Source organism: Spinacia oleracea, chromosome 6, assembly GCF_020520425.1.
Source record: "Spinacia oleracea cultivar Varoflay chromosome 6, BTI_SOV_V1, whole genome shotgun sequence".
Classification (NCBI taxonomy): Eukaryota; Viridiplantae; Streptophyta; class Magnoliopsida; order Caryophyllales; family Amaranthaceae; genus Spinacia; species Spinacia oleracea.
Genome location: NC_079492.1, coordinates 59,391,090 through 59,418,542, shown reverse-complemented (window position 1 = coordinate 59,418,542; position 27,453 = coordinate 59,391,090). Strand labels below are relative to the sequence as shown.

Here is a 27,453-nt window from a genome sequence, read left to right as displayed (position 1 = left end):
ACCCTTTCAAAGAAACTAAAATCATGTTGTATTTTGTTAACCGATTTTTTAAAAAAGTTATAAGATAAAAACTTTTAAACATCTTTTTTAAATAAAATATTTTGACTAATTCGCACTTAACCCTTTTTTTTAAAAAAAAAAAGTTCATGAAGATTGAACGCTTGGAATGATACCACCTTCACGAACTATATTCTCCAACTTAATGAAATACATCGAACATGAAACCCTTCGTGTTTAATATGATATTCAATAAACTTAAAGCTACTATTCGCGTCAAGAATTAAAAAAACGCTTACTATTCAGGTTTAATATGATATTCAATAAACTTAAAGCTACTATTCGCCTCAAGAATAAAAAAAAAAAACGTATAGCTTTACTGTTCTTGTGCTTGTTATGTGGAACATATATATTTTTACACTATTCTGTGTGATTGGTAATTTATTGTATGATACCATATTAACAAATATGATCTTATAACATCATATAATACCTTCAACAAAAAAAAGCTACCTTAGGGAAGCTTGGAACACATGGAAATAAACTGAAAAATTAGGTAGCATTGTGGTGCCCATTGTGACAAGACTACAAGACGTATTAGTTGCAACATTTGATCACTTCTTAATAAAAGTGATCCTATTAAAACAACAATCATGATAATATAGCTAGATGATGGTGATTCCAAAACACAGTAGTCAACAAAAATATTCAGTACATCAAAACATGATAATGTAAATTATAAAAACTAACACAACAACACTTGTAAAATCAAAAGAAGGAAAATGGTATAGCTAGATAATGGTGATTCCAAAACGCAGTTGTCAACTAAAATATCCAGTACATCAAAACATGATAATGTAAATATTGTCAAAAGCCTGGACGCATAGCTGAATATTGGTTTGATCCTTGCGACATGTATGACTGTGAAAGCTGTTGCGGATTCCTCACGCTGAAGTTGGGATAACCTCTTCCAAGTGGTTGCTGGTTCAGATATATATTCGGACGATAATTACTGCTGCTGGGTGCGAAAAAGTTAGGATTGTATCCCGGATTGATAAAATTTCCGCCGTAATATTGATATCCACCGTAGTAAGAATCAGTTACACCAGCACTTCTACCAGCATCAACATGGCCTTGTTCTCCATTTGGCAATGCCTCATCATTCTCCTTTGCAAAATCGAACACAAAAGAGAAAATTCAATCAAAAAAACAGAATAATATGTTATGCAATATTATGATTTCTATACTTTGTATTAGTATTTGTACCACAATATTCTCGTCGTACTTGTATAAAATATAAAATAAACCCTATATATACATATAATAACAGAAAAAGATTCTATATATACAATAATTAATCTTTAAAAACAAGAATGAAGAACATAAACCCTTTTATATGAAAAAATTAGCTAGCATAAATAGATTATGTATATAATATTGTAACATCGCAAAAACTAGAATGATTTATTTTGATGGACTACAATTTATTTTCTTTATTTGAGGTGTAGTCTAACGAATGGAATTAAAAGATCATACCTCGTCCATATCCTCGTCTGTGTCGTGCACAACATTTTTTCGCCTTTTCCTTGTTTTTTTCTCAGCTGGGTGCTTTTTCCTTTTCTCTTGAGCCCTACCTTTGCCTCTTTGGTCTATCGGATCTTTACTGGCCCCTTCAACTGGCACTGCGGAGCGTTCGAGGTGTTGTTTATTGTTTTCCTTTGGCCTTATCCTACGGCGGCCAAACACCCTCTTACTCGAAGGGTCCCACCAGTCCATAAAATCATCACCATCAGTCCTCTTAATACCAATTGTATCTTCGAGACTCTCACGCATTTTTTCAGTGGCTTCCATAAAAATCGAGAGTGTCTCACTATTGTGCAGTGCCAACGTAGAAATGTAGTTGTTCCGTTTTGCTACCTCCCTACTGTTTTTCACTTGGGTTGAGTCATTTGGGTCATAATACTCAACCTTGATACTCTCGTAATCCCTAACTACGTTTTTCCTCCATCTAGTCAAAATGTACTTATCAGGTATAGAGTTGACATCCTCACAATGAATCGCACGAATGATGTGCCTGCACAAAATTCCCCGAAACTCAAAAAGCATACATGAGCAAGTAAACTCACCCATTTCTTTGTCAATGGTAACCTGAAAAGTCTTCTGCTTTGCTTTATGTACGGGGATTGGGATCTTCTCCACCGCATCATATAAGATTTTTGTGCCGTCACGGCCAGTACTCACAATATTTGTGTGCGTCAGACCCATCACCTCACCCCTCACCTCTTTAAACTTTGTATTGGTGTATGCCTTGCAGAACACTACCTCCGCAATTAGGGTGTTGTTATAAGTATATGGTTTATTTTGTGAGTCGAGATGTAACTTCTTTTCCTCTTCCACTTTTCCTCTAAGAGCTGCCTCAAATTGCTTCATGAATTGTATCAAACACGTGTTTAAGCCTACATATGTTTTGAAAAAGCGGTTCATTCCTTCACTCCTTTGTGACGATGACATTCCAGCCCAAAATGAGCTCCGCCAATAACCAGGGGCCCAACTGGCCCGAATACGATAAGTTTCATTTATCCATTTGTCGTTCTGTAACCCAAATTTCGTAACCATGGATTTCCATGCATCATCAAATTCTTCGATGGTCAGTGTGTCGTGCACGACTACTTGAAAATCTTTATCTATTTCTTTCCAGCTCGAATATTTGCCCAAGTTTCTGCTTGCATTCTGCATAATATGCCAAACACATAACCTATGCGGCACACCAGGAAATGCAGTCTGGACTGCCTTTCCAATAGCCTTACACTGATCGGTGATGATGCCCATTGGGGGTTTTCCCATACACTGCAGCCATTGTTCGAATACCCAAACAAATGATTCTGCATCCTCGTAGGTTATTAGGGCAGCACCAAGGACGATTGATGAGCCGTGATGATTGCAACCAATAAAAGGAGCAAAAGGCATTTTGTACCTGATAAATAAAGTTAAAAGATATATTATTCGCATCATTGTTGTTACTTATCCAATCAACAACGTCAATGTTTAGTAAATATAAAATGATCCGTTAAATTAACATATGATGTGTTTTAAATGACAAATAAGTTTATGAAACATAAATGATACTAACACGATTCTATAAATTGTAACTTAATCCATTTTCATTAATAAACATATCCTATAAATGATAATCTAATGTATTTTAAATACAGATGCTACGTTCAATATTTATTAAATACAAATGATCCTCTAACATAAAATATGATGTGTTTTAAATGAAAAAGAAGTTTATGAAACATAAATGATACTAATACGATCCTATAAATTATAACTTAATCCATTTTCAATAATAAACATAAATCATCCTATAAATGATAATCATTCGTATTTAAATACAGAAGCTATGTTCAATATTTAATAAATACAAATGATCCTCTAAAATAAAATATGATGTGTTTTAAATGAAAAAGAAGTTTATGAAACATAAATGATACTAATAAGATCCTATAAATTGAAACTTAATCCATTTTAATTAATAAACATAAATCATCCTATAAATGATAATCTAATGTATTTTTAAATACAGATGCTATGTTCAACTTTTTTTCAAAAAAATAAAAATTATAACTGTTTATAAAACATTAATGATCCCGTAAATGTTAAAATGGTGTTTTTTCAAAAAATATATATCATGTAGGATACATGTATCATACCTGTTGCATAGGAAAGTTGTATCAAATGTGATAATATCTCCAAAATCTTTGTATTGTGCCCTGCACCTTGCATCAGCCCAGAAAACGTTCAAGAGCTTCCCTTCTTTATCCGTTTGGATTGCACTGTAGAAGTCTTTATTGAATTCATGCATTTTCTTAAAGTGTGCTTCAACAGCAGCTGCATCACCTCCAAAAATGGTACGCCTACGTTCCAAGTTCACTGCATTTCTCAGGTCGCGGTGATTGTATGATACATTTGCATGTCCTCCACTCCCAATCACAAGCGAGTTAAAGCTCTTATTCAAAGATATCCCAGCTGCATCATTCAGAACCATCTTTTGAAAAGATTGTTCATCAATACATCGATAGTTCGCCATTAGCCGGGTGTGATCCGGATAAAGATCATGATTGTGAGACAAATCACAATGCTTGATTACCATCATGTCATTCTCTAGCCGCGCATCTACAAACACCTTACACCCCGTAACTTTAGTTCTTTCCCCCCTTTTCGGGGCTCCTTTGTTACAAATAAATCGAATCCTTCTCATCATATGATACATGGGCTCTTTATCCCCTACCCCCTTTTTGTTAACTCCTTCTTCACGGTACTCATGTATTAATGAACTTGATCTCACAGAGAACTCAAAACCTTTATTATACGCATACTTATGGCAGTAATCAGCAAATTCATTGCCCGAAGTAAAGGACATCCCCACAGTTGGGATTTTATCAACATGGTTTACGGATGGCTCCTCATCCTCCTGAGCCTCCTCATCCTCCTGAGCTACCTCATCCTCCTGAGCCTCCTCGCCCTGTTCCACCACATCATTTGAAGACAACTCAATGGCCTCCTCGTCCACCTCAGCCTCCTCCACAACATCATATGTACGAAGCTCCTCGCCCTTTTCCACCACATCACTTGAAGACAACTCAATGGTCTCCTCCACACATTCATTTAGGTCTATATTGAAATTTGTAGTTACATTGTCATCATTAAACTGATTCTCCAGTGCGTTATCATGCACGGCTTGGTTTGATGTCTCTCCACGCAAACGAAGCTCTGCCATATCATCTAACACTTCATTTAGGTCTATATTCACATCTTTGCGTGAAATGTGGGAATCAGTCTTCATTTCACTGTGGTGATTGTAAGATAAGGTGTAAGATAGTCATGAATTGACAATATAATCTTATGGCTTACAAAAAAGTACATAAAATAATAGGCACCATAATATTACTTTACGAAAATATCGATTCATCACCTTAATGAACAATTTTCACATCATTCAAATTACGTCTATTAAATCAAAATCGCAATATAAAAAATGATAATAATATCTAATTAACATTAATAAGTTATTAAAATGTTACAGTTCTCACCCGGCAATGGAAGCCGGAAGTATACGCCAGAAAAAGTTGTCGTCGGTTCTATCGTTGTGGGCCTTGTGGCAGCTAGTACTTCACGGCAAGGAGAGAAAATTTTACAGTACTCTAAAACCCCAAGATGAAGTTTGAAATTTTATCATGAATTATATTTATATAGGGACAATGTGACGTTTAAACTACTTCTTGGGAAATAGTGTTAATAAATTATATATACGTTTGAACTATTTGAATTTTGATCGTTCATGTACGAATTTTTTGGAGGGGTATATTTTAACTAAAATCTATTATGTTTTAAAGGGATCAAAAAATATTTAGTTATGAAAATATATTGATCCCATAACATGTGATAACATGACAAAAAAAATTCTAAGGTCAAATTTTAACATTTTGATCCCATAATTATGAATTTTATTTATAAGTGGGGGGCAGTGTTTAATGTGACGTTTAAACTTCATATGGGAAATAGTGGTAATAAATAAATTATATGCACGTTTGAAACTATTTTAATTTTGATCAAAGTTGCACGAATTTTACGTAAAATTCGTAAAATCTTTTTTGTTTTAAAAGGATCAAACAATAATTAGATAGGAAAAAAACATTAAAAAAATAAAATCCTAAGGTCTTATAGGATTCGAAACCCAGTGTTTCATGAAGTTTAGGAAGCGTTCAACTGTTCAAGTAACCAATATGATAAAGGGGTATCAGCACGTCTAATTTGCAATACAAATTTATTTGACTTAATAACGGATTCTTTTAAAAAGAATGATCCCATAAACTAATGTACTGATCGATTTAAAAAAATACAACATGATTTTAGTTTCTTGGAAAGGGTTTGTAGTACATAGGATAAATAAAAGCCATAATGATTGTGGTTTTATCGATTTTGATTTCTTGATGTAAATATTGATCCCAAAAATATGTGATATAAAAAAAAAAAAAAAATTATATGCACGTTTGAAACTATTTTTATTTTGATCAAAGTTGCACGAATTTTTTGGAGGGGAATATTTTACGTAAAATCCTTTTTGTTTTCAAAAGGATCAAACAATATTTAGATAGGGAAAAAAACATAGAAAATGTATTTGATTTCTTTATGTAAATATTGATCTCATAAAACATGTGATATTAAAAAAAAAAAAAATCCTAAGTTCTTGTTAGGATTCGAAACTTGGTGTTTTATGAACTTTAGGAAGCGTTCAACTAACCAATATGACAAAGGGGTATCAGCACGTCTAATTTGCAATACAAATTAATTTGGCACTTCAAATACGGATTTTTTAAAAAAGAATGATCCCATAAACTAATGTACTGATCGATTTAAAAGTAGGCGGATTTTTTTATGCAGTGACTGTAGTTAAATTATTGTGTTTTTTATATTATCTTTTAATTTTTTTTCTTTAATACAATATTTGTCTCTTTTACAAAACTACAAAATACGTGTACTATACTTCATTACAAACTTTTTTTTTTTGAAGGTATTATATGATGTTATAAGATCATATTTTGTTAATATGGTATCATACAACAAATTAAACTACCAATCACACAGAATAGTGTAAAAATATATCAGTTCAACATAACAAGCACGAGAACAGTAAAGCTATAAGTTTTGTTTTTGATTCTTGAGGCGAATAGTAGCTTTAAGTTTATTGAATATCATATTAAATATGAATAGTAAGCGTTTTTTATTCTTGACGCGAATAGTAGCTTTAAGTTTATTGAATATCATATTAAACATGAATATTAAACGTGAATAGTAATCGGTCTGATTTGGTGTTCAGCCCAGCAAATTTAAACTAAGAAAAGGCGTTGTTAACGGAAATGAACTATAAACAGAAACGATTATATTATCTCGTTAATTGAAGAGATTATATTCTCTTATAAATTGAAAAGATATTGCAACTAATGAAACCAAAATGGAAAATGATTCATAAAAACAAAAACTAGTTAAAATAAGAACATGTCAATTCATATTAAATTTATGTCCCTCCGGCAAACAAACCCTCCAGGACCAAGATTGACCATCTCGATTTTGATCACCATAGCCGACACCGTCGTTGTAGATATTCCTACTCAATTGCCCAGCCCACCAACAACGTGCACACGTTCCCGCTTCTTCTATGGTGTCGTGGATTATGTCACAACGAGCTCTAGGCCGAATGAGCGCCATCCTACTCCAGTCCACCGAACCTCTGCTGAAATGAATTTTATCCCTCACGTAACACATATTTTTCTTATTAAGCATCTCAATTATCATGAGTTCATATATTCCGTTGGCCTTCGGAATAATCTCATCCTCAAAAATTTCTCCCAATGTTCTAGATTGGGAAGGAGGTAAAACGAAGGGTTTCATGTTCGATGTATTTCACTAAGTTGGAGAATATTTTATTTTTTATCAGAGATGGTAATCTATATATATGGGACCATCAGAAGCCCAAAGTAATTTTATCTGGTCGTTCCAAATTCTTAACCCTAAGGTAGTATCATTTTCATCTGGTCGTTCAAAATTCTACATTAATAACAAAGGATACTCTGATTATCAAAAAAATATTTTAAATACAATTATTAAACTTGAATATACTATATCAAATACTATTTGAATATTAAATTAATGTTAATAGGATAATCTATAAATACACATTGGATACTACGTAGACGTTGTCATTGAAACTATAACAGAATTAATGTAGACGATTGTATCTTAAAAACAAAGGATTCTATTTTATTGTTAATAAGATACTATAAAATAAATTATCATAATTAATATAATTAATTTGTATCTACTTTGAACCTTACTGATAATATGATACTATGTAAATTATTGTGATACTTAAATAATTTTCTTCATTGTCTATTCTGAACGTTAAAATAAATTTGTTGGAGTTTTAATCGATAGAAATATTGACGTTGTCATAATTATAGACCGCTCTTGAAATCATTTTGTCGTCCTATAAATGTCGATTAAGCTTCAAAATTAAACCTATTCAAATTTACAAACAAAAGTGTAACCTTTTCTTCCCTTTGAGCAAAAAGAAAAACAAAACATAATCCATAACACATACAATGGCGAATTCTGAACCCATTGATAAAATTGTCAATATAGAAAAGGAACCTTATTTTCCAAACCACGATGAGTTTGGAGCGTGGGATTGCATTTTTTATGAACACATATTTCCTAAAATAACGAGGATTTTTGATCTTCTGAAATGTCTCCAGTTGGAGAAGAGATGTTGCGATCTTGCTGGTGACAAAATCCATGCAAATGAAGGAGTTGACTGGAGCGACTTAGAATCGTTCTGTTGTAAGAACACCCTCCCGTGTGGTGAACGCCATGAAAACCTAGATGCCATGTCGGAGTGCGAGATCTGCACTTGGTCTGTTCCCTTAAGGTTCGATGCAATGAAGAAGGGGCGTGATTTCCTTGTCAACACTCATGGAGGCATGAAAAAAAGAATGATCTACAACTCATGGCCTGAGAGGCATTACTTTACAAAACTGAGGAACTGATTACTTCTTCGAAATGGTTTGTTGATGTTACTTTTCCAGAATATATCTATCTATGCATCCTACTTCGTTCATTTTGCCATTTTGAACTTTCCAGAATCCATTTCTGTCGGCCTTTTTTCAATTATATGGATTATTTTGGATCACTAGCCTTGGATTGTAAGAGACAGTTGTGTTTTTATCTATTAATTATGTTCATCTCGTTTTATCTCTTTAAATTTATGTATTTTTATGATATTTAACTCTTCCGCATCTTATCTGCTACTGCACATCTCATACCGTAAGACAATTTGATTCATATAAAAAAAATAAGAAACTAATGAATAATTATACAAGGCTTTTTAAATGTACTCCGTACTAATTATAAAGCCAAAAAAAAAATGGCTTCAAAATGAAACATAATTTCGGATGATCCTTTTTAATGAATAAATACCCTTTGATAAGGTTATGATACTAAAAAGATTCAAAAGTGTTACAGAAGTATATCTTATGATTTACTTAAATCCCACGCAAACACTAATACTTAGTGTTTGTATCATACTCCAATACTACTTGATATATACTTCTGTAACAAAAAGTCATTAACAAAAACGACGAAAACGAAAATTAAGACATGCATGACACTTAGGTATAAATCCAACCACTACATGAACGAGAATCCATTCGGGTTTTTGATCTGGTTAGTCTTCCTCAACATCTGCTCGAAACGCAAAGCGTCCCTCCATGGCCATGTTTCATCCGACTCACGGACCTGACCTCCATGTGTATGGACAAAATACTCAACGCCTAAATTGAAGGTGTTTCTACGGTCGTGTATACGCCACCCACAAAACTCACACCCTTCAAACTCTTGGAAACTTTGGTGGAGTACCATGCAGATATCTGTAGGCCTAGAACAAACCTTCTCCAGCTGACTCCAGTTCACATCTTTATTCTTGTGAACTCTCTCACCTACAATACCAAGCCATCTCTTGTTCAATGACTGTAAGTTTAATATGTCACATATACCTTCAATCTTTGGAAAAATTTCTTGTTCAAAAATCTGGTCCCAAGCTCCAAACTCATCATGGTTTGGATAATAAGGTTCCACTTCATTTTCATCAATCTTTGGAACAAAATTTTGCTCAAAAATCTGGCCCTTAGCTCCAAACTCATCATGGTTTGGATAATAAGGCTCAAAAATCTCATCCCAATCTCCATACTCATCATTGTATGGATTATAAGGTTCCATTTCGTTTCCATCAATCTGTGGAAAATTTTCGTGGTCAAAACCTGATCCCAAGCTTCAAACTCATGACCTTCATGAGAGGGTTTCAACTTTTTTTGTGGCCTCTCCTCCATGTTTTGTGAACGATATCAAGTGTTTGATAGTATACAATGTTTGATTCCTAATAGAGCTAGTTATGATGAGCTTAGAGCATTGAGCTAACATTCCATACATATATATGTCCTATAAAAATGGCGGGAAATATGATAATATAACCTCCATTCCCGCCACACATATAATTATTAGAGCAAAAAATCATTAATAGATAATTTTAGGTATCATTTTCCTATATATAATATCAATATGAATAATATATGTTCTTTTTTTTCCCGCCACTACTTCATGTTATGTCCCGCCGTAATATTTATGGGGACTAACACAATAGTTATTATCCCCAGTCATTAGTAACAACGAATTATTATTTTATATTATTAAATAAATATTAAATTATTTTATATCGTTATAATCTCATCCTTTTTAAAGATAAGCCGATAAGACATGTTTCTCATAAACCCAATTTGATATTGACAAATGACAAATAATACATGGAAAATGTCCTAAAGAAACTAAAGTGTGTCCCAATTTATAATAACCGTATATTTTATTTACTTTAACCTAAATGAGTAACGATACGCTACGCAAAAAAATAATACAATGGAAAATAAAAAAAGTGTTGTGAAATTATATCAATCTAAGTAGATACAAAATATATGTTGCGAATGTTAACAAATCTTTCATGGAATCATTTTAGTTAATAAAGAGTCATAAAAATTGATGTATTTTATCAAATAAACATGAATATATTTTTTCAAGTAAACATGATTGATTGTTGGGAACTCGTTAAATTTATGGGAATTATTAGATAATTTATTGGTCCCCTTAATCAAAAAGTTACATTGGAAATATAAAATTGGTTGTGTGGTATAAATACGTTGTAAGCCCGTACTACATTTTTTTATGATTGCAAATGATTATAGAAAAAACATAACGATATCATAAAGTATCTACCGATCACCAAAGGATATTTTTTTTTCTCTCCGTATGGTAGGATATATGCAGTGACCCCGTATATTGTAAGTTAATTAATTCGTAATTTTAAATTGTTCGATGAAATGTTGATCTTGTTTCATAAACTTTGCTACGATTACTCGAAATTCAAGTAAAATATGTGCGTAAATTAAAAGTAAAGTATTTTGAATGAAAATCAAGTAAAATATATGGGAAAAAAATATGCGTAAATTGTAACATTTTTAAGATAATCTAAGTTGTCTTAGGGGTCATTTTAGACGAATCATTTAAGTGGTAAAGATTTACTATCTAAGGATCACTTGCCACCACGATTATTTAAAAGGAAAAAATAAAACATTTACTATTCTATAAAGTGTTAACAACTCTTTTACGGGATCATTTAAGTGATAAAGAAAGCGGGAAATTGAATCTACTTTACTCCTAGCGTCATAGTATAAATACTCCAAAGGAGATTTTTGGTAACTTGTTACTTTTATCGGGACTACGAGAATATTTAATGTCCCTACTATCAAATATATAATATATTGGAAATATAACATTGATTTTCTCTAGAATAATCGTCTACATAGGAAATTTGTATTAGTAGTTTAAAAGATTATTTGAATCGTATACACTAATTGTGTATTCATATTTGCTCTACAATAATGGTCTACAATAAGTAATACGTTGTGCATATGGTTATGTTGATCCTACGTAGCGTGTAATTCTGCAAGCGAGATTTGTAATATGTGTGTTAATAATAAAAATTGTTTACATATTTTATAGCACAAAAATTTAATATCCATCACCAATTAAGATAGAAAAATACTGCTAGCAGGGAGTCATTTTTTATCTATTAAGTCTGAGTATGCTTATAAAGGATCATTTAACCTTTAACGAGATCATAAATAAAATAAACATATTGAACGAAAGAATAAAGTTAAAACGTAGTTTTATATCAAATTTTTCTTCGGGAACGGAGTAAGATTTAGTGGACTCGTAAGTCTATCAATACAAAAGTTAGGATTTGGAAATCATATTTCATTCATCCGTCAAATCCACGAAATCAATTTTCTTGATCCTTTTGCAGCCCATATTCTCTTCAGTAAAATCCACAGGTTCCACCTTGACAATTCGGTCATCAACTTCTGCTAGACTAATTAGACGTTCCCCTTTGTCATTAACAGGAATGTTCCCAATATCACCATTTTGAACCATGTAGTTGAACCTCTCCTCCTGGAACATATTTTCAACGTTCGGTGCATGTCCGGCAAGAGTCACCAACTTACCAGCTTGAAAAGGACCAAGACAGTGCAAAACCTGCCGCATAAACATTCTAAAGTTGTGGCTATCCTTCAAGTGTTGTAGGTCTTGTAGTTCCTTCGGAGAAGGTGCTGGACATAAGAGCACAAAAAAGAAGTAATAAAATCAGAATGCATTTAAAAATATTAAATTATATTGTGTGTATGTTACTATAGGAATCAAGTAGGTAAACTAAAATTTACCGCAACATCTCTTTCGCTTAGCCATTCAGATTTGATATACTGGAGTAAGGAAGAAATCGTGTAGGACTAAGTAAAATGTATGTTTGGGATTATATAAAATTACGAAGACGTTATACCCTTCAAACAGTTGTAGTTTGTTTATATAGAGATTAAGTTTCCCGCCAAACTTATTATGTGACATTTTATAATCATTAATATATACTTTTAAGTATCACTTAACTATATAGAGTATCATATGCAGATTATTGATGTGCTTATTTCCCGCCAATACTTCTTGCTAATGGCTAATTTATGGGGACTATGACAACAGTTATTGTCCCTAATATCAATATAATCATTAGCAGTAAAGAAAATGGATAAGGTGTGTTAAATATATTTTGATTACGTTCATTGAGGACACTATATATACTTTGAGTCTTTGATTAACACAAATAGATAATGATCTCCAGAAAATATTTATTTATGAATACAAATATTTATTTCAAGGAATCATATAGATTATATAAAGATCTAAAAGTAAATTAAAATTATTTAAACGGTGATGTCATTCTAATGTGAATGTGATTAAATGGTGGGCAAGTTGTTTTCAATTCATATAGCCGTTGTAGACATTGCCTACATATAAGTGTAGTATACAAGGGTTGTACCATACCTTCACTTATATCTTCGCTCATATATCTACTTTATTCCATGGAAAATCAAGATAGTAATGTTGTAGATGTCGTTGATGTCATCGTTGAACCATACTATCCAAATCACGATGAGTTCGGGCAATGGGATATTATCTTTGAAGAACACATATATCCAAAGGTCACAGGGATCTTTGATCTACTCAAAATTCAGGCTTTGAATAGGGATTGGAAAGAGACGGTCGGTAACCGAATCAACAAGAAGCAGAACATCGATTGGAGCCAATTTGAAAGATATTGTTGCAAGCCGTTGTTATCCTGTAAAATACATCACGACTCTCTGGATGCCATGAAGCAATGTGAGAAGTGTTCATGGACAGTTCGTTGGAGGGGTCGAGCATTATGTAGAGGAATTGATTTTCTGGTAAATACTCACGGTGGCACGTTAAAAAACGCCATGTATGGTTCATGGTTAGACCGCGATGACTTTAGTTGGAAATGTTAATTAACTTATAGTGGTGGAAACTTCTAATTTGATTTGTGCTTATAGTTCTATCATTTTTTTTAATGCATTTTGGATTAGAGAACAATCATCTAACATGTTTTATTCAATGCATCTTATATTCCAAATATAAGTAATCCGTATAATTGATACCATTTTAAACGTTTTCATTCTTTGTACATTTAGATGATCCCAATAAAATATAAATCTCATTCGAAAGGAAGGAAAAACATTCAACTACAAGATGTCATTGAATCTTTTAATAATTATTTAAAGGGAAAATTTTAATTTATTAATTTATAAATTAAAAGAAAACAAGTTTGACAATTCTTAAATTGCTGATAAACACCAAACACAAAACATAACTTCAATATGAACTACAATCATCCTCAACTCTCAAGTTCTCTTCATTACATGGCCCACCGGCAAGCATTCCCTCCACGACCATGATACACCATCCTCTTCGGTAATTGATGTGTTATATTTCACAGCACGGTTGTGCGCCCTACGCAACGTATGTCCAGCCCACCAACACATGAAACATTGTCCTGCTTCTTCGATGTTTTCATGTTTAATGCCGCAATGTATGACTGGATGACCAAGCCCCATATCACTCCATTTCACATTTAGTAAATAGGCAGGTATTTCGTTGGAGTCGGCAAGATCCATAACGAAGTATTCCATCTTTAAAAAACTTTATTTGTGAATTTTGACGCAGAAGAAAATGGAAAAGAAGATGACACTTTGAAGAAGAGGGAGAAGAGAATGGAGTATTTATTTGGGAATATGGATGGAGTAACTGATGATATTAGAATTTAAAAAGTTTGACAATAAATCTTTGTATAATTGAAATGAATATATTAATTAACTTTTTTTGAAATCTTTCATTAATTACCATTTCGTAGAAAATGCCCCTTGATGTAATCAAGAAGAGTTCATTGAATTGATCACTTTATAAGTATTATGTTAATATTTAACGATTGGTCATTTTATAGGGTAAATGATCATTTACAACTAAAAGGGTAATGGATGTAATAGTTTAATGTATAACAACATATTTTATAGGATCATTACTAGAAATAATGAAAATACTTTGAATCCACCCTCTTTTTTTTGCCACAAGTTTTTCCGTATCCAGGCTTTATTGATCATTCATTATGAGTCCTTTCGTATCCCCACGTACTGAAAAATTCTTTGACTGATAAAAGGCTATTCGTTTCATGTGTACATCCAATCCATCTTTGTCCATTATAAATACCAACAACCATTCTAATTCTGTTTACCCTCTCCATCTTAATCAAAATCATTTCTAACAAATCAGGAACAAATCAAGCCAATTGACAATGTCTGATGTTGTACCAAATGCTGATGTTGCACCCAATGCTGATGTTGCACCCAATGCTAACAAATCAAGCCAATTGCCGATGTCTGATGTTGCACCCAATGCTGATTCCACCACTGACCAAGCCTACTACCCGGATCATGAAGAGTTCGGTCAATGGGATATGATTTTTGAAGAACTTATTTTTCCAAAGATCACAGATATCTTCACTCTCCTTGCATGTCTATCAATGAACAAAACTATGTGCAACGAGGCCGGTAAAAAGATAAACGCCAATACACACGTGGATTGGAGCAAACTTGAAGAATTCTGCTGTAGGAAACATTCCACATGTGGTGCACGCCACACTGCTCTTGATGAAATGATGCTTTGCGGCAATTGCAACTATTCTGTACCAGCTAGGTTCGATGCATTGATGAGAGGGATGAATTTTCTGGTGAGAACCCATGGTGGTATGAAGAAAGAAGTGATTTACGATTCTTGGGGAGAGAAACGTTACTTTATGTAACTAAAACTGGTTCATCAATTGTTATAGTTGTTTCAACTGGGTGGCGCATTTTAATTTTATGTACTTTCATTTCGTTCTTTTAATTTAAGTTTGAACTACTATAAGTAGTTTAATTTTACTGGTTTCGGTAGTTTCACCCAAATATCTGTTTCCTAGTTTGAACTACTATATGTAGTTATAAGTTTGAGCTATTATATATAGTTTCATTTTAATGGTTTCATTTGTTTCACCCAATTTGATCTTACTTTATCTGTTTTGTATTGCTTTTCTAAATACGTCACATATTGAAATTTCTATATAATTTATTTTAATGTTTGATCATATTGATGAACAATCTAATGACAACGGTAAATAAATCCGTATGCTGTAAATAAATTTTTTATAACATAACTACAAGCTAGGAAGGATTACACGGTGTAATTCTTATTAGAGGATCATTGTGGGTATCAACATATCAAAATATTGGATAATTTACATAACTTTGTAGAATTAGCTGACTTAGTGGCTAAAATTACAAGAGATCATTGTGTCAAAAAAAATGTTAAAGAGTGTATAAGATTACAAGAAATCATTGTGTCAAAAGAATGTTAGAGGATCATTGTAGGTATGGAAGTATCAAAATATTAGATATTACAAAAATAATCTTCATTATCAATGAGATAACTTCGATCCACTAATTTGGTTATATTTTGTAACTATAATGTATTTGATTATTTTCTAATACCTATTTTATTATTATAAACTAGTATTTCGACCCGTGCATGCACGGGAGCATCCTATTCATAAAGTGTGAAAAACTTATATCGTTTGAGATACAATTTTTAGGTATCATAAAACATAATTTTTGTGGTACATTCACAAATATTTGATTAGTGTGAAAAACTTTTAAAAAGAGTGATCCCATAAACTATGTACTGATCGATTTAAAAGTAGGCGGATTTTTTATGCAGTGATTGTAGTTAAATTATTGTCTTTTTTATAGTATCTTTTAATTTTTTGTCTTTAATACAATATTTGTCTCTTTTACAAAACTACAAAATACGTGTACTATACTTCATTACAAACTTTTTATTTTGAAGGTATTATATGATATTATAAGATCATAGTTTGTTAATATGGTATCATACAACAAACTACCAATCACACAGAATAGTGTAAAAATATATCTGTTCCACATAACAAGCAAGAGAACAGTAAAGCTATAAGTTTTGTTTTTTATTCTTGAGGCGAATAGTAGCTTTAAGTTTAATGAATATCATATTAAACCTGAATAGTAAGCGTTTTTTTATTCTTGACGCGAATAGTAGCTTTAAGTTAATTGAATATCATATTAAACACGAAGGGTTTCATGTTCGATGTATTTCAATAAGTTGGAGAATATAGTTCGTGAAGGTGGTATCATTCCAAGCGTTCAATCTTCATGGTCACCATTGATGCTCTTTGAAGCTCTTTAAATTTATTTATTTATTAACTTTTTTTTTTAAAAAAAGGGTTAAGTGTGAATTAGTCAAAATATTTTATTTAAAAAAGATGTTTAAAAGTTTTTATCTTATAACTTTTTTAAAAAATCGGTTAACAAAATACCACATGATTTTAGTTTATTTGAAAGGGTTTGTAGTACATAGGATAAATAAAAGCCATAATGATTGTGGTTTTATCGATTTTGATTTCGTCATGTAAATATTGATCCCATAAATATGTGATATAAAAAAAATTCCAATATATGGAATTTTATTATGAATTTTATTTATAAGTGGGGGGCAGTGAGAATAAATTATATGCACGTTTGAAACATAATTTTTAGGTATCATAAAACATAATTTTTGTGGTACATTCACAAATATTTGATTAGTGTAAGATATATGAAAATAGAAATATTTTATGTTTAGTATTGTACTCTCTTTCTACTTTAAGGTTTAAAATCAAACTACACAAAATTCAGGAGTAACAATCAACGATCCGTGATAATGTGATATAGCAAAGAGTGAGAAATGATTATATATTGATTAAACCAATATAAATAAATGGAAACAAAATTAAGACGTAGTCATGGAAAAAGTAAAAATACATATCTTTGAAAATGTTTGTTATAGTTGATTGTGTGAATGATATAGCGAAAGTAAAAAATGCTTAGTTTTCTTGTACTCTTACTATTTTTAACGTTAAGCATTTAAAAAGATCAATAAGTTATAAGTATTAATGACCCTTTATGTTTTAAAAAAATGGATAGATTGGATCGTAACTTTTATAAGTTAGCATTGTTTTCTTTTTTTCTTAACTGATCTTACAGATGAATTAACGGGATCATTTAACTTTTAAAGAAATTGTTATGCTTAAACTCCATGGCATTGTTTACAACAATTCTATGATTTCAACCCTTCCCAAGTTTACATCATGCATAATATCTAAAGCTTAATCTACATCTAAGAGTTTATCACACGCCAATGATTGTTCGTTGCATGCATTGTACATTAAAGTCCACATCACATATCGTCGAAGCAACATCTCATTACTGTCATATAACTGCACGAAAAGAAAATAAAAGTGGATTTAGTTTAACTATGAAAATAAAAGTTTAGGGTTTAGATCATAAGATAATATTTACATACCCTCATCCATGAACATTTTTCTTGTGCCTGACTAAACAAGTAAAGGACACAAAGCATGCCAGTGTCCGCGTCTGTTTTTGCTACCGGGACACGGCCCACCTTAAGTATTTCAAAATCAATTATGGACGACAATGAGTCAGGCGCAGTAATAGTTCGACGCAGAGTTCTCACACAACATTTAAGCTGGAACACAAAATGTAAAAACGTTAATATTTTGATTTTTAAAAAGATATTTTAAATACAATTATTATACTTGAATATAATATATCTATTTAAACACACAATGTAAAATTAAAGTTGTCATTGGAACTACTTCAAAATTAATGTAAAAAACAAGGGATTTTTTTTTTTTTTATAATAGGATACTATAAAAGAAACTATCATACTGCAGGAACAATTAAATTGTATCTACTTTGAACCTTATTGATGATATGATATCATTTAAATTTCTTTGATTCTTATTAAGTAGTTGTATTATTTTTTAAATGTTATAAAAAAAAACATACCACTATGTCTATCAATTCTCTATGAGTCTTGCATGAGACGACCTTCTTGAAATCGAGAATGAACACCTTCTGTTTTTTCAAATGGATAATATACATAATCCATCCTCCCTTGTGGAACAAAGGCATACATAACTACAGAAAAGGAAAGCGAAGTTTTTCAGAACATCCACTAATTTAATAGGACAATATAAATAATCATGTACTGAAAAAAACATGGACAAGGGAAATTGGAAATAACCTTGCGCACACCGCGTAAATTAATTAGGGCAGTTTCGAAGAAATTATCTAACCATTCAACTTCGTTTGATATGATGTCATGAGTGTCCCCATCTTCATAGTGCTTTTCAACGACCTTGCACTATTACGTGTCATCATCAAAACACGATATGTAAAATTGGTCGTAATAGATTATGATAGAAAGACACACACTTACAATGAATGATGGTTGGAACACAAAAGAACTACCCGGAGAGGTACCATGGCTGGCAAGGCTCTTATAGTTGCTGAAAATAGCAATTGCATTCATAATCTGTTACAAAAGGGCGATGAAGTTAACTATTTTTACAAAATATAGGATCAAAATACAAAATGTAATTCCATTTACCTCAACAGCGATGTCACCCCTTATCTTCAAACAATCATGAAACATTAATCGGTTCAAAGAACAATCACCAAATTTGAACAAAACTTGACCAGCGAGTCTACACGCAAAAGACCAATAAATATCACATATTGCACACCACCACTCAATATGCCTTGTTCACATAACTGTTCAACTTACCTATTTGACGATTTCGGGTTACATATAGCAGACATTTTCTTTGTTGCTGTCTCGGAAAGATAGGGTAGACAACTACCGTCAATCTCAACATCAGATGAAATCCCTTCATTAAGTTCATTATCACCCTCCTTTCCTTTTGCTCTCTAACGAACAACGAAAAAATAAAGGTTGGTGGTTATTTTAATCAGCCAAAAATTAAAGAAACATAAGGGCTTCATATTTGATGATAAGAACTTAAACCTGATTCACATCCTCGACAATAATCTTCCGTTTCCGAGCTGCCAATTTCTTAGAACTGGAGCTGGCCGCATAATCCCGTAACACAGTGACCTTTGGTTGTGGTGCCTTAGTAAGTTGTTTTGGATTATTCTTTGCAATTACACCATCATTGTTACCTGCTGGTCTAGGAGGTGCTGGTCTAGGAGGTGGCGGCTTCGACCATGGGGGAATCTTGATAACAGGAGTATTTGGGTATGGTTCTCCATACACTACACCACGAATAACCTATAAAATATGTTAGTACAAAGGTAAGTTAGTATCACTCAATTATTTGTAGCACCATTTGAATAACTTTGAAGATATTTACTGCAATACCTCGGCTACACCATAAGAACCATCGTCTCCCGTATCTTTGGCAATTGCGTAGTCTAAATCACATTGTTGCCACATTACTAGTCTTGGAGAATAAGTATCCCACCTTTGGACTTTATCACCTAAGTTTATTCGATCCAGGTATGCAAGCTGTGATAAACTCTTTCGTAAGTAAAAGATTACCATGAAGTCATAGAAAAGTCAAAACACATATCTAGACTAATTTTTTTTAAAACATTAACTCTTAATAGGAACCACATACCATGAGCACCACAGCACAACCTCTAACTCCATCCTTTCCGTCTTTGGATTCCTGATGTTGCTTGACCATCCAATCTAGCACAAACTTTGACCAGTTCCAATTCAATGGCTTTGATATATGACGCTTCTTCAACAACCAGCATAATGTCGGGCTGATTTTGTTAGTCAATGTCGTGCAAAATAAATTGCCAAATACAAATAAAACGAATGACCTCAAAAACTTCATTTTGTCAGACTTATCATTTTCAAGGGCCTCCGAGACAATTCTATGTTTTATCCCCTCGTTGTCATGGTAGGATCCCTTTATCATTTCGAACTCAATGTCATCTACATTTGGCTCTTCAATTTCAATCTTATCCTCGCCATATGGCAAACCTAATATACGACCGACCATTTCATCGTCAACCTTGATATGGTAGTCCTCCCGGATGCGCAGTAAATGTGTCTGATGATCCCACCTACTACTCAGCCATGAAAGAAAAAACCTGTCAACTTGTACAAACTTCACCTCCAATATTGACTGAAAACCTGCTAATCTAACCCATTCCTTCTCTTCCTTTAATTCATTTGCCAAATCCGTCACCCGCTTCGGAAATACCCACATAGTTGGGTACCTCCCAGTAGTTGAACTCTTTCGCCCCCTCTTACTTTTCTTAGGGGGATGAGCATCCTTAAAAATTAATATCAAGAAAAAAAGAAATCAGTAAATATGTAAGATTCTTATAATTAAGTGTTGATTAAACAATATATGGGATCAATTTTTCGTTTAACGAGATCAAAAAGTAGGGTTACAAATTGTTCATTTAGCTTACATTCGTTGAGCTGTTGTGCGTATTGGGTGGCACAGGTATACCATCAGGCGTGTGATCAGATAAAATGTTTGTCGTAACATCCGTAGTAATTATTTCTTCTTCTACATCTACACTGATCGCCTCTCGTGCCAGGTTCGATATATGATCCCAATTTGTAATTGCTGGATCTCCTATTTCACTGATAAATAAAGCACAAAATTGATCCACATTCAAACTGAAGATTTTAGCCCACCCCAACAACGAATTCACAAAATTGCAATAACCTTGTCCTATAATTACAAAAACTATACTTCGCACATCATAATCTTGCAAAATTTCAATAGCAATTCAACACGACATTTCTAATCCTTGATAAAAAGCTCAAAATGAACCATAAAATCCATGATTCTCAAGATGTTCTAAACAATTTAACAACAATTCATCGAATTGCATGTTAATTTCAGAAAAATATCCAAACAACCCAATTAAATCAAACTACAAGTAAAACAATTTAACAACCCAATTTATCGAATTTCATTTTAATTTCAGAAAAATATATAAACAACCCAATAAATCAAACTACGAGTAAAACAATTTAACAACAATTTATCGAAGTGCATTTTAATTTCAGAAACATATAATAGTCTCAACAACCCAATAAATAAAACAACAAGTAAAAAAAAAATTGCAATTTAAACATGTACCTGTGTTGATTTATGGAATCCATGAAGTTGATGCATGCAACTAATAGTGGACGAACTCTGAAATTTGATGGAGAAACTTTAAAATGCCGGGACGAAAATCAGAAATTAAGGGACATGTTTGGGGTTTTTTTTGAGTAGTGAGAATGAAAAGGAAAGTGAAGAGTGAAGAGTGCAGAGTGGAACGAAGAAAGACAATTCTGGACTTTTGTTTGATTTTTTTTTTTATAGGCGCAAATGAAGGGTAGAGAATATGGGAAGTTGTACGGTTACTATAGTCAAATCAAACTCAAAAAAAGTATCGAAAAGATCCTTTAAAAACATACTCCGTAATATACATTGTATATTGCCAAATTTGTTTCGTATAAAACGATCCTGTAAAAATATAATATTTATTCTAATACTAGGAAATAATCCTTTAAAACTTTGACAAATTGGTTGCATTGGTGAATGGTATTTATTAGGTATTCAAATACGTGATGTCATAAATACGGATTATAAATACGTCAATTTGATTTGACAAGTCATTGTTTTAAAAAAATATTAAAATATTAAAGAACAATATAGGATCAACTGCTCATATCCATTCCCTCTAACCTCTAAACTGTTCATATTCTTTCCCTCTAAACTGCTCATATTCATTCCCTATAACCCTTCTAAACTGTTCAAAATAAATAAATTATGGTAATGTGGGTAATCAAAAAGGGTAATGTGGGAAGTTACTTCAATATTATTCACTTAAAAAAATATGAGGGACCCGATAATAGTTCAAATAAAAAAATGTGTTATACCACTTATACCGTTCTAATAAATAAAACTATTAATTATTTGATACCGTTCTAATAAATAAAACTATTTATTATTTGATACCGTTATAATAAATAAAATTTTATTATTTTATACCACTTATACCGTTATAATAAATAAAACTATTTATTATTTTATACCACTCATCCGTTATAAAATCGGTTTACGGGTCAGAATATCTTTTTCAGGACATAATATTTTCGGGTCGTGTTCCGGTCGGTTTTTGGGTCTGGTCGATTTTTGACAGGTCTAATACTTAGCCATCAATCGGAGAATCAATTAAGTATTTTAATTATGAAACGATCCGAGATATAACAAACATGATATATTGTTGTATGTCATGATCACTAAATATATTTTCATTCGGATTGAAAATTGTAAAACAGATGCAACAATTGGTATATTTGTCAAGTACTCAAGTGTATTTGATAAGATCATTTTTCTATGTGTTTGTATTGGGAATTGGTTTCAAAGTCTTTTAAAAAGTACTCATGAATACATATGCCTAATTGATTTGACAAGTCCTTTTTATTTTATTTTTATTTGATATGCCCTTAGAATTAAAAATCAGAAATTGTTACCTCATCTAAATAAAATAAATTAGTGATCTATAATATAATATAAAATGATGCTATGAATCCATATTTTATCAAGAATTAAAAATTATCAAGAATAAAAAAAAATATTACTTATTATAAAGAAAACTCTGTGTAGTACCATAAAATCCTCTAAAAACATGAAGTAATATATGTATATTATAAAACTCAAAAAAAGTATCGAAAAGATCCTCTAAAACCATACTCCGTAATATACATTGTATATTGCCAAATTTGTTTCGTATAAAAGATCCTGTAAACATATAATATATATTATAATAATAGGAAATGATCCTTTAAAACTTTGCCAGATTGGTTGCGTTGGTGAATGGTACGGAGTATTTAATAGGTATCACTTCCCCATGTTTATCGTATTCAAATACGTGATGTCATAAATACGGATTATAAATACGTCAATTTGATTTGACAAGTCATTGTTTAAAAAAAATATTAAAATATTAAAAACCAATATAGGATCAACTGCTCATATTCATTCCCTCTAACCCTCTAAACTGTTCATATTCTTTCCCTCTACTTCGTCTCCTCCCTCACCCCTGTTCTACTTTCAAAACCACTTCAATTCTCACTCAAAATTTCTTCCTTAATTAGTTCCATCAGTCACTGCAGTTCATGGATTCGGCTCTAGAAAGGTAATTTTCGAACACAAGGCTCCTTTGAATTTGGCAATTATGTGTAGTTGAAAATAAATTAAAAACTTCCTCACCGTTAACTCTCACAATTACTCTTAAAAAGAAATTCGAGTTTTTTTGAGGTTCAATTATGGGGTTATAACTCGCATTTTTGGGATTTTGAAGTTTGAATTAGGATTTAATTTAGTAACTCGCATATTTGTATGGAATTTATATGATTTTGGGCCTTTACAAATTACAATTACACTGATGTTGTACCTAAAAGAAGTGATCGATTTGTTGTGAAACCCTAGTTTGGAAATATCTGTACATATATTTTTTGTTTACAGGCTTGTAAATTAATTTGTATGCAACATGCAACTGGAGGATTCACTAATTTAAATAGAATTTTGGTAAATGTTTTTTTTGACAAGCTTGGAAATTAATTTTTGGTGTTCTGTGTAGTAGGAAAAAAACAGAAGATATTACAGAAATGGATTTGGACCGGCCTTCTGGACAGGAAACTGAAAACATCACAGTGCAGGAGGTACCCTCAAATTATTGTTTGATTTTATTTTGGGATGAAATCCATACTTTATATTTTACTGAGCATAAGTAGGAATGTTTAGATAATGGTGTGTGATTTATGGCAAGTTATTAGGTGGATTAGGGTCATTAGGAACGAAATTGGGTAGTTGTATCAATCTAGAATATGTGGTACTGGAATCCCTTGAACAAACCCAAAGGGGTTGCATTGTGTTTGGAATATTTACTTGTTTATATTTACGATTGCAGAATTCGAATGATGTCGATGTAATTGTACCCAACTCGGAATCATTGGTCAATACGCATGACATGGGGACGAAAACCGATCAAGCATCGACAGTTCTTATGTCGAGTCAATTATCTCCCAAGGATGCTAGTGTTCATTCCGAAGAGAATAAGGTAAACACTTAAACTATACCATTCAAAATTCCAGTTTGCACTTTGAATTTAAAACAGATCTTAAGTATGAATTTGTAGATAATGGTGTGTGAATGTTTGCCCAAACAGGAAGTGAATCCTAATGAAACAGAGCCTTGTAAAAAGAACAAGACAGTTAGTAGTGATGCAGGAAGGTCGGCTGATGAAATGGAAGTGACTAATGACATAGAGGTGAGGCGGGCTGATGTGGAGATTTCAAATAAGGATGCTAATGTTAACACAACAAGTGTGGATAATGTGGCAGATGGGTTGGTTGATCAACCAGTAACAATTCAGCTAGATAAAAATCAGTCTCGTGATGAGACTGCAGCAGAGGATATTAATAATCCGGTGAGTAAATACGATACAAATCCATACTTTATAAAAAGAATTACTACACCATGCATTTAACATATTGTGCTTTTATATTTTCATAATTGTGTACAATCTTATAAAGATGTTAGGGTAATGTTGATGTTGTTTTGGAATCCCTTGACAGGAAGACGGTGCTGCCACACAGGGATGTGGGTCTGAGGAGCCACAGGGTAGCCATGGGAAAAAGAAGAGAAAAAGGAACCCCAATGTGAAGCTTGGAAGGCCAACACTCGAAGAGTGGAAGAAAAAACTAACTGTAAGCATATATCAACTTCTGCCCTCTTATTTTCCTTACGTGCATTACATAGGCTTTATGATGATGAGAATTGGGGTGTGTTAGTATAGTAGTCATCAATCCCAATTTTCGTATATGCTATTATGGGGATTTGGTCATATTCTAAACGGAATGCTGGCAAAATTTCTGCAGACATGCTTTGCATCGAGATATTTATATTTTAAAACGTCATGCATACAAAAGTTGTTCAAACTTTTCACATGACTCTTTATTTTTCTTCAATGATGCAGTACCCAACCATGAGGATTTATCCAGATAGGGTGGTAGAAGTTATCAATAACTTAGATAAACAGAAACAATGGGTGAGGGAAGCGGGGTTCAAAGCACTATTGGATTTGAAGTTTGTTAGAGTGGATAGGTTTTTCCTATCATGGTTGTGTGGCAGGTGGGATCCTGATACACAATTACTTCGCATCCGAGATGACTATGAGATCAAGATTGACGAAGAAATGGTTGGGTGGATATTAGGTTTGGGATTCCACAGGGATTTATTCACGATTGAAGATCCTGTTGCACAGGACAGTGAGTTTAAGAAGTTAAAGTCCAAGTACAAGAACCAAGGGGGGATAGGACATGCAATTGCTTTGCAGAAACTAGAGAAGCACATGTCTAATAGAGAGAAGTTTATGAGGTCTTTCATACTATACATGTTTGGGAACTTGTTTTGCGCAATATTGAACAACTATATCAGCGCATCATTGTGTTGGGTTTTGAAGAATCGATATCTGCAGGGGAATAATCCATTGACATATAAATGGGCAAAGTATGTACTTGAGTGGATGATAGATGATTTTAAGAGAGCAGGCAATAAGGAACACGTTAGTGGTGTTAGAGGTGGTGCTTTGATACTCATGGTAAGTTGGTTCTCACTTGAATATGGTTTACCTTATTAATTATATAAGATCTATATTTATTAACTAGTATCATAATATGTTAAAATATGGTTCTCACTTGAATATGGTTTACCTTATTAATTATATAGGATCTATATTTATTAACTAGTATCATAATATGTTAAAATACGATAAATATGATTTACTGTAATACGAATTCTTATTTGGGTCATTGTTATATTTATAGTATCATTATGATTTATGTTAATAGTATCATTATTATATTAATAGTCATTATGGTTTACCTTATTAATTACATTATTACAGATAGCATATCTAGATAGAATACACCTAGGTGACCATGGCCCAAGATGGAACGTATGTGCTCCAAGGTTGGGAATGTGGCAGCAGAATGAACTAGACAACGCAATCTCTCTGGATACTGGAGCAAATGGGTATGGCGTAGCAGAGGTAAGAATAACGCTAAACCTTTACCAGTTATATTGGTGCTACAAGGAGTTCATACTGATTTTTTTTATTCATTTCTTACTTTTAGGTTGTTCGAGGTGTGGTATACGGCCAGCCATACCCAAATTCCGTCGAAAGTGTTCCATCATGGGTGAGGCTGCCTTCTCAAGAACAAGATGCGGAAACTGATGTTAATACCGGCTTGAAGCAAAAATACACGAGGAAGAAAATAGGAACCAAAGTGAGGAAGCTTAAAAATTTCATCGGGAGAGATGTTGTCCCATGTAGCAGCAGCGATGAAGACTGTGAACAGGTTTTTTAGATATTTGGTTTAAAAAGGATATTAGTTATTAGTGTCCTCCTTTTAACAGAAGTGAATTGTTTTAGGAAATCACGGAGTAGAAAATTCAAAATTCCTTGCTGATTATTGCAAATTGATCGAACTATTTTCTTTCCATATTGTTAGGTTAACCTTGAAGGCAGGGGGGGAACCTCAAATTCAGTATCCAGAAGGATTACGAGGTCGAAAGCTGTGGATGCTGGACTAGAGAAGGCTGGTGGTGACAAAGGCGTGGATGCTGGAACAGAGAAGGCTGGTGGTGACAAAGGCGTGGATGATGGACCGGAGAAGGCTGGTGGTGACAAAGGTGTGGATGATGGAATTGAGGCACAGGAGGATCAAGAGACTGATAATCTAAGTGATTATAATGATGATTCATTTGACAATACTTGGGAATTATCTGATACTAAAGAAGAAAATATAGTACTCCCCAAGATACCTGACAATATCAACAAAAGGCTGGATTCCCTTCTTCATAGGAGATCGTTGACCATGTAAGTTAATTTGTTACGTGTCCTCCGTTCTTGTGTCAATTGAAAACCCTAT

At 32.7% G+C, this 27,453-nt stretch overlaps 1 protein-coding gene across 1 annotated transcript; it reads right to left on the bottom strand.

The window, feature by feature from the left end:
- Positions 1-864: 864 nt before the first annotated feature.
- LOC130463191 (protein FAR1-RELATED SEQUENCE 6-like) lies at positions 865-4,843 on the bottom strand. Its single transcript, XM_056832246.1, has 3 exons — positions 3,711-4,843; positions 1,534-2,971; positions 865-1,164 (listed from the first exon to the last, which is right to left on the bottom strand). The coding sequence occupies exons 1-3, from the start codon at positions 4,841-4,843 to the stop codon at positions 865-867; spliced, it is 2,871 nt and encodes a 956-aa protein (XP_056688224.1).
- Between the last annotated feature and the right edge of the window lie 22,610 nt (positions 4,844-27,453).

Coding starts and splice junctions, on each gene's coding strand:
- LOC130463191 (XM_056832246.1), bottom strand. CDS start 4,843: ATGAAGACTGATTCCCACATTTCACGCAAAGATGTGAATATAGACCTA. Junction 2,972..3,710: donor ACAACTTTCCTATGCAACAG/GTATGATACATG, acceptor TTTATTTATCAG/GTACAAAATGCCTTTTGCTC. Junction 1,165..1,533: donor CAGACGAGGATATGGACGAG/GTATGATCTTTT, acceptor GATTTTGCAAAG/GAGAATGATGAGGCATTGCC.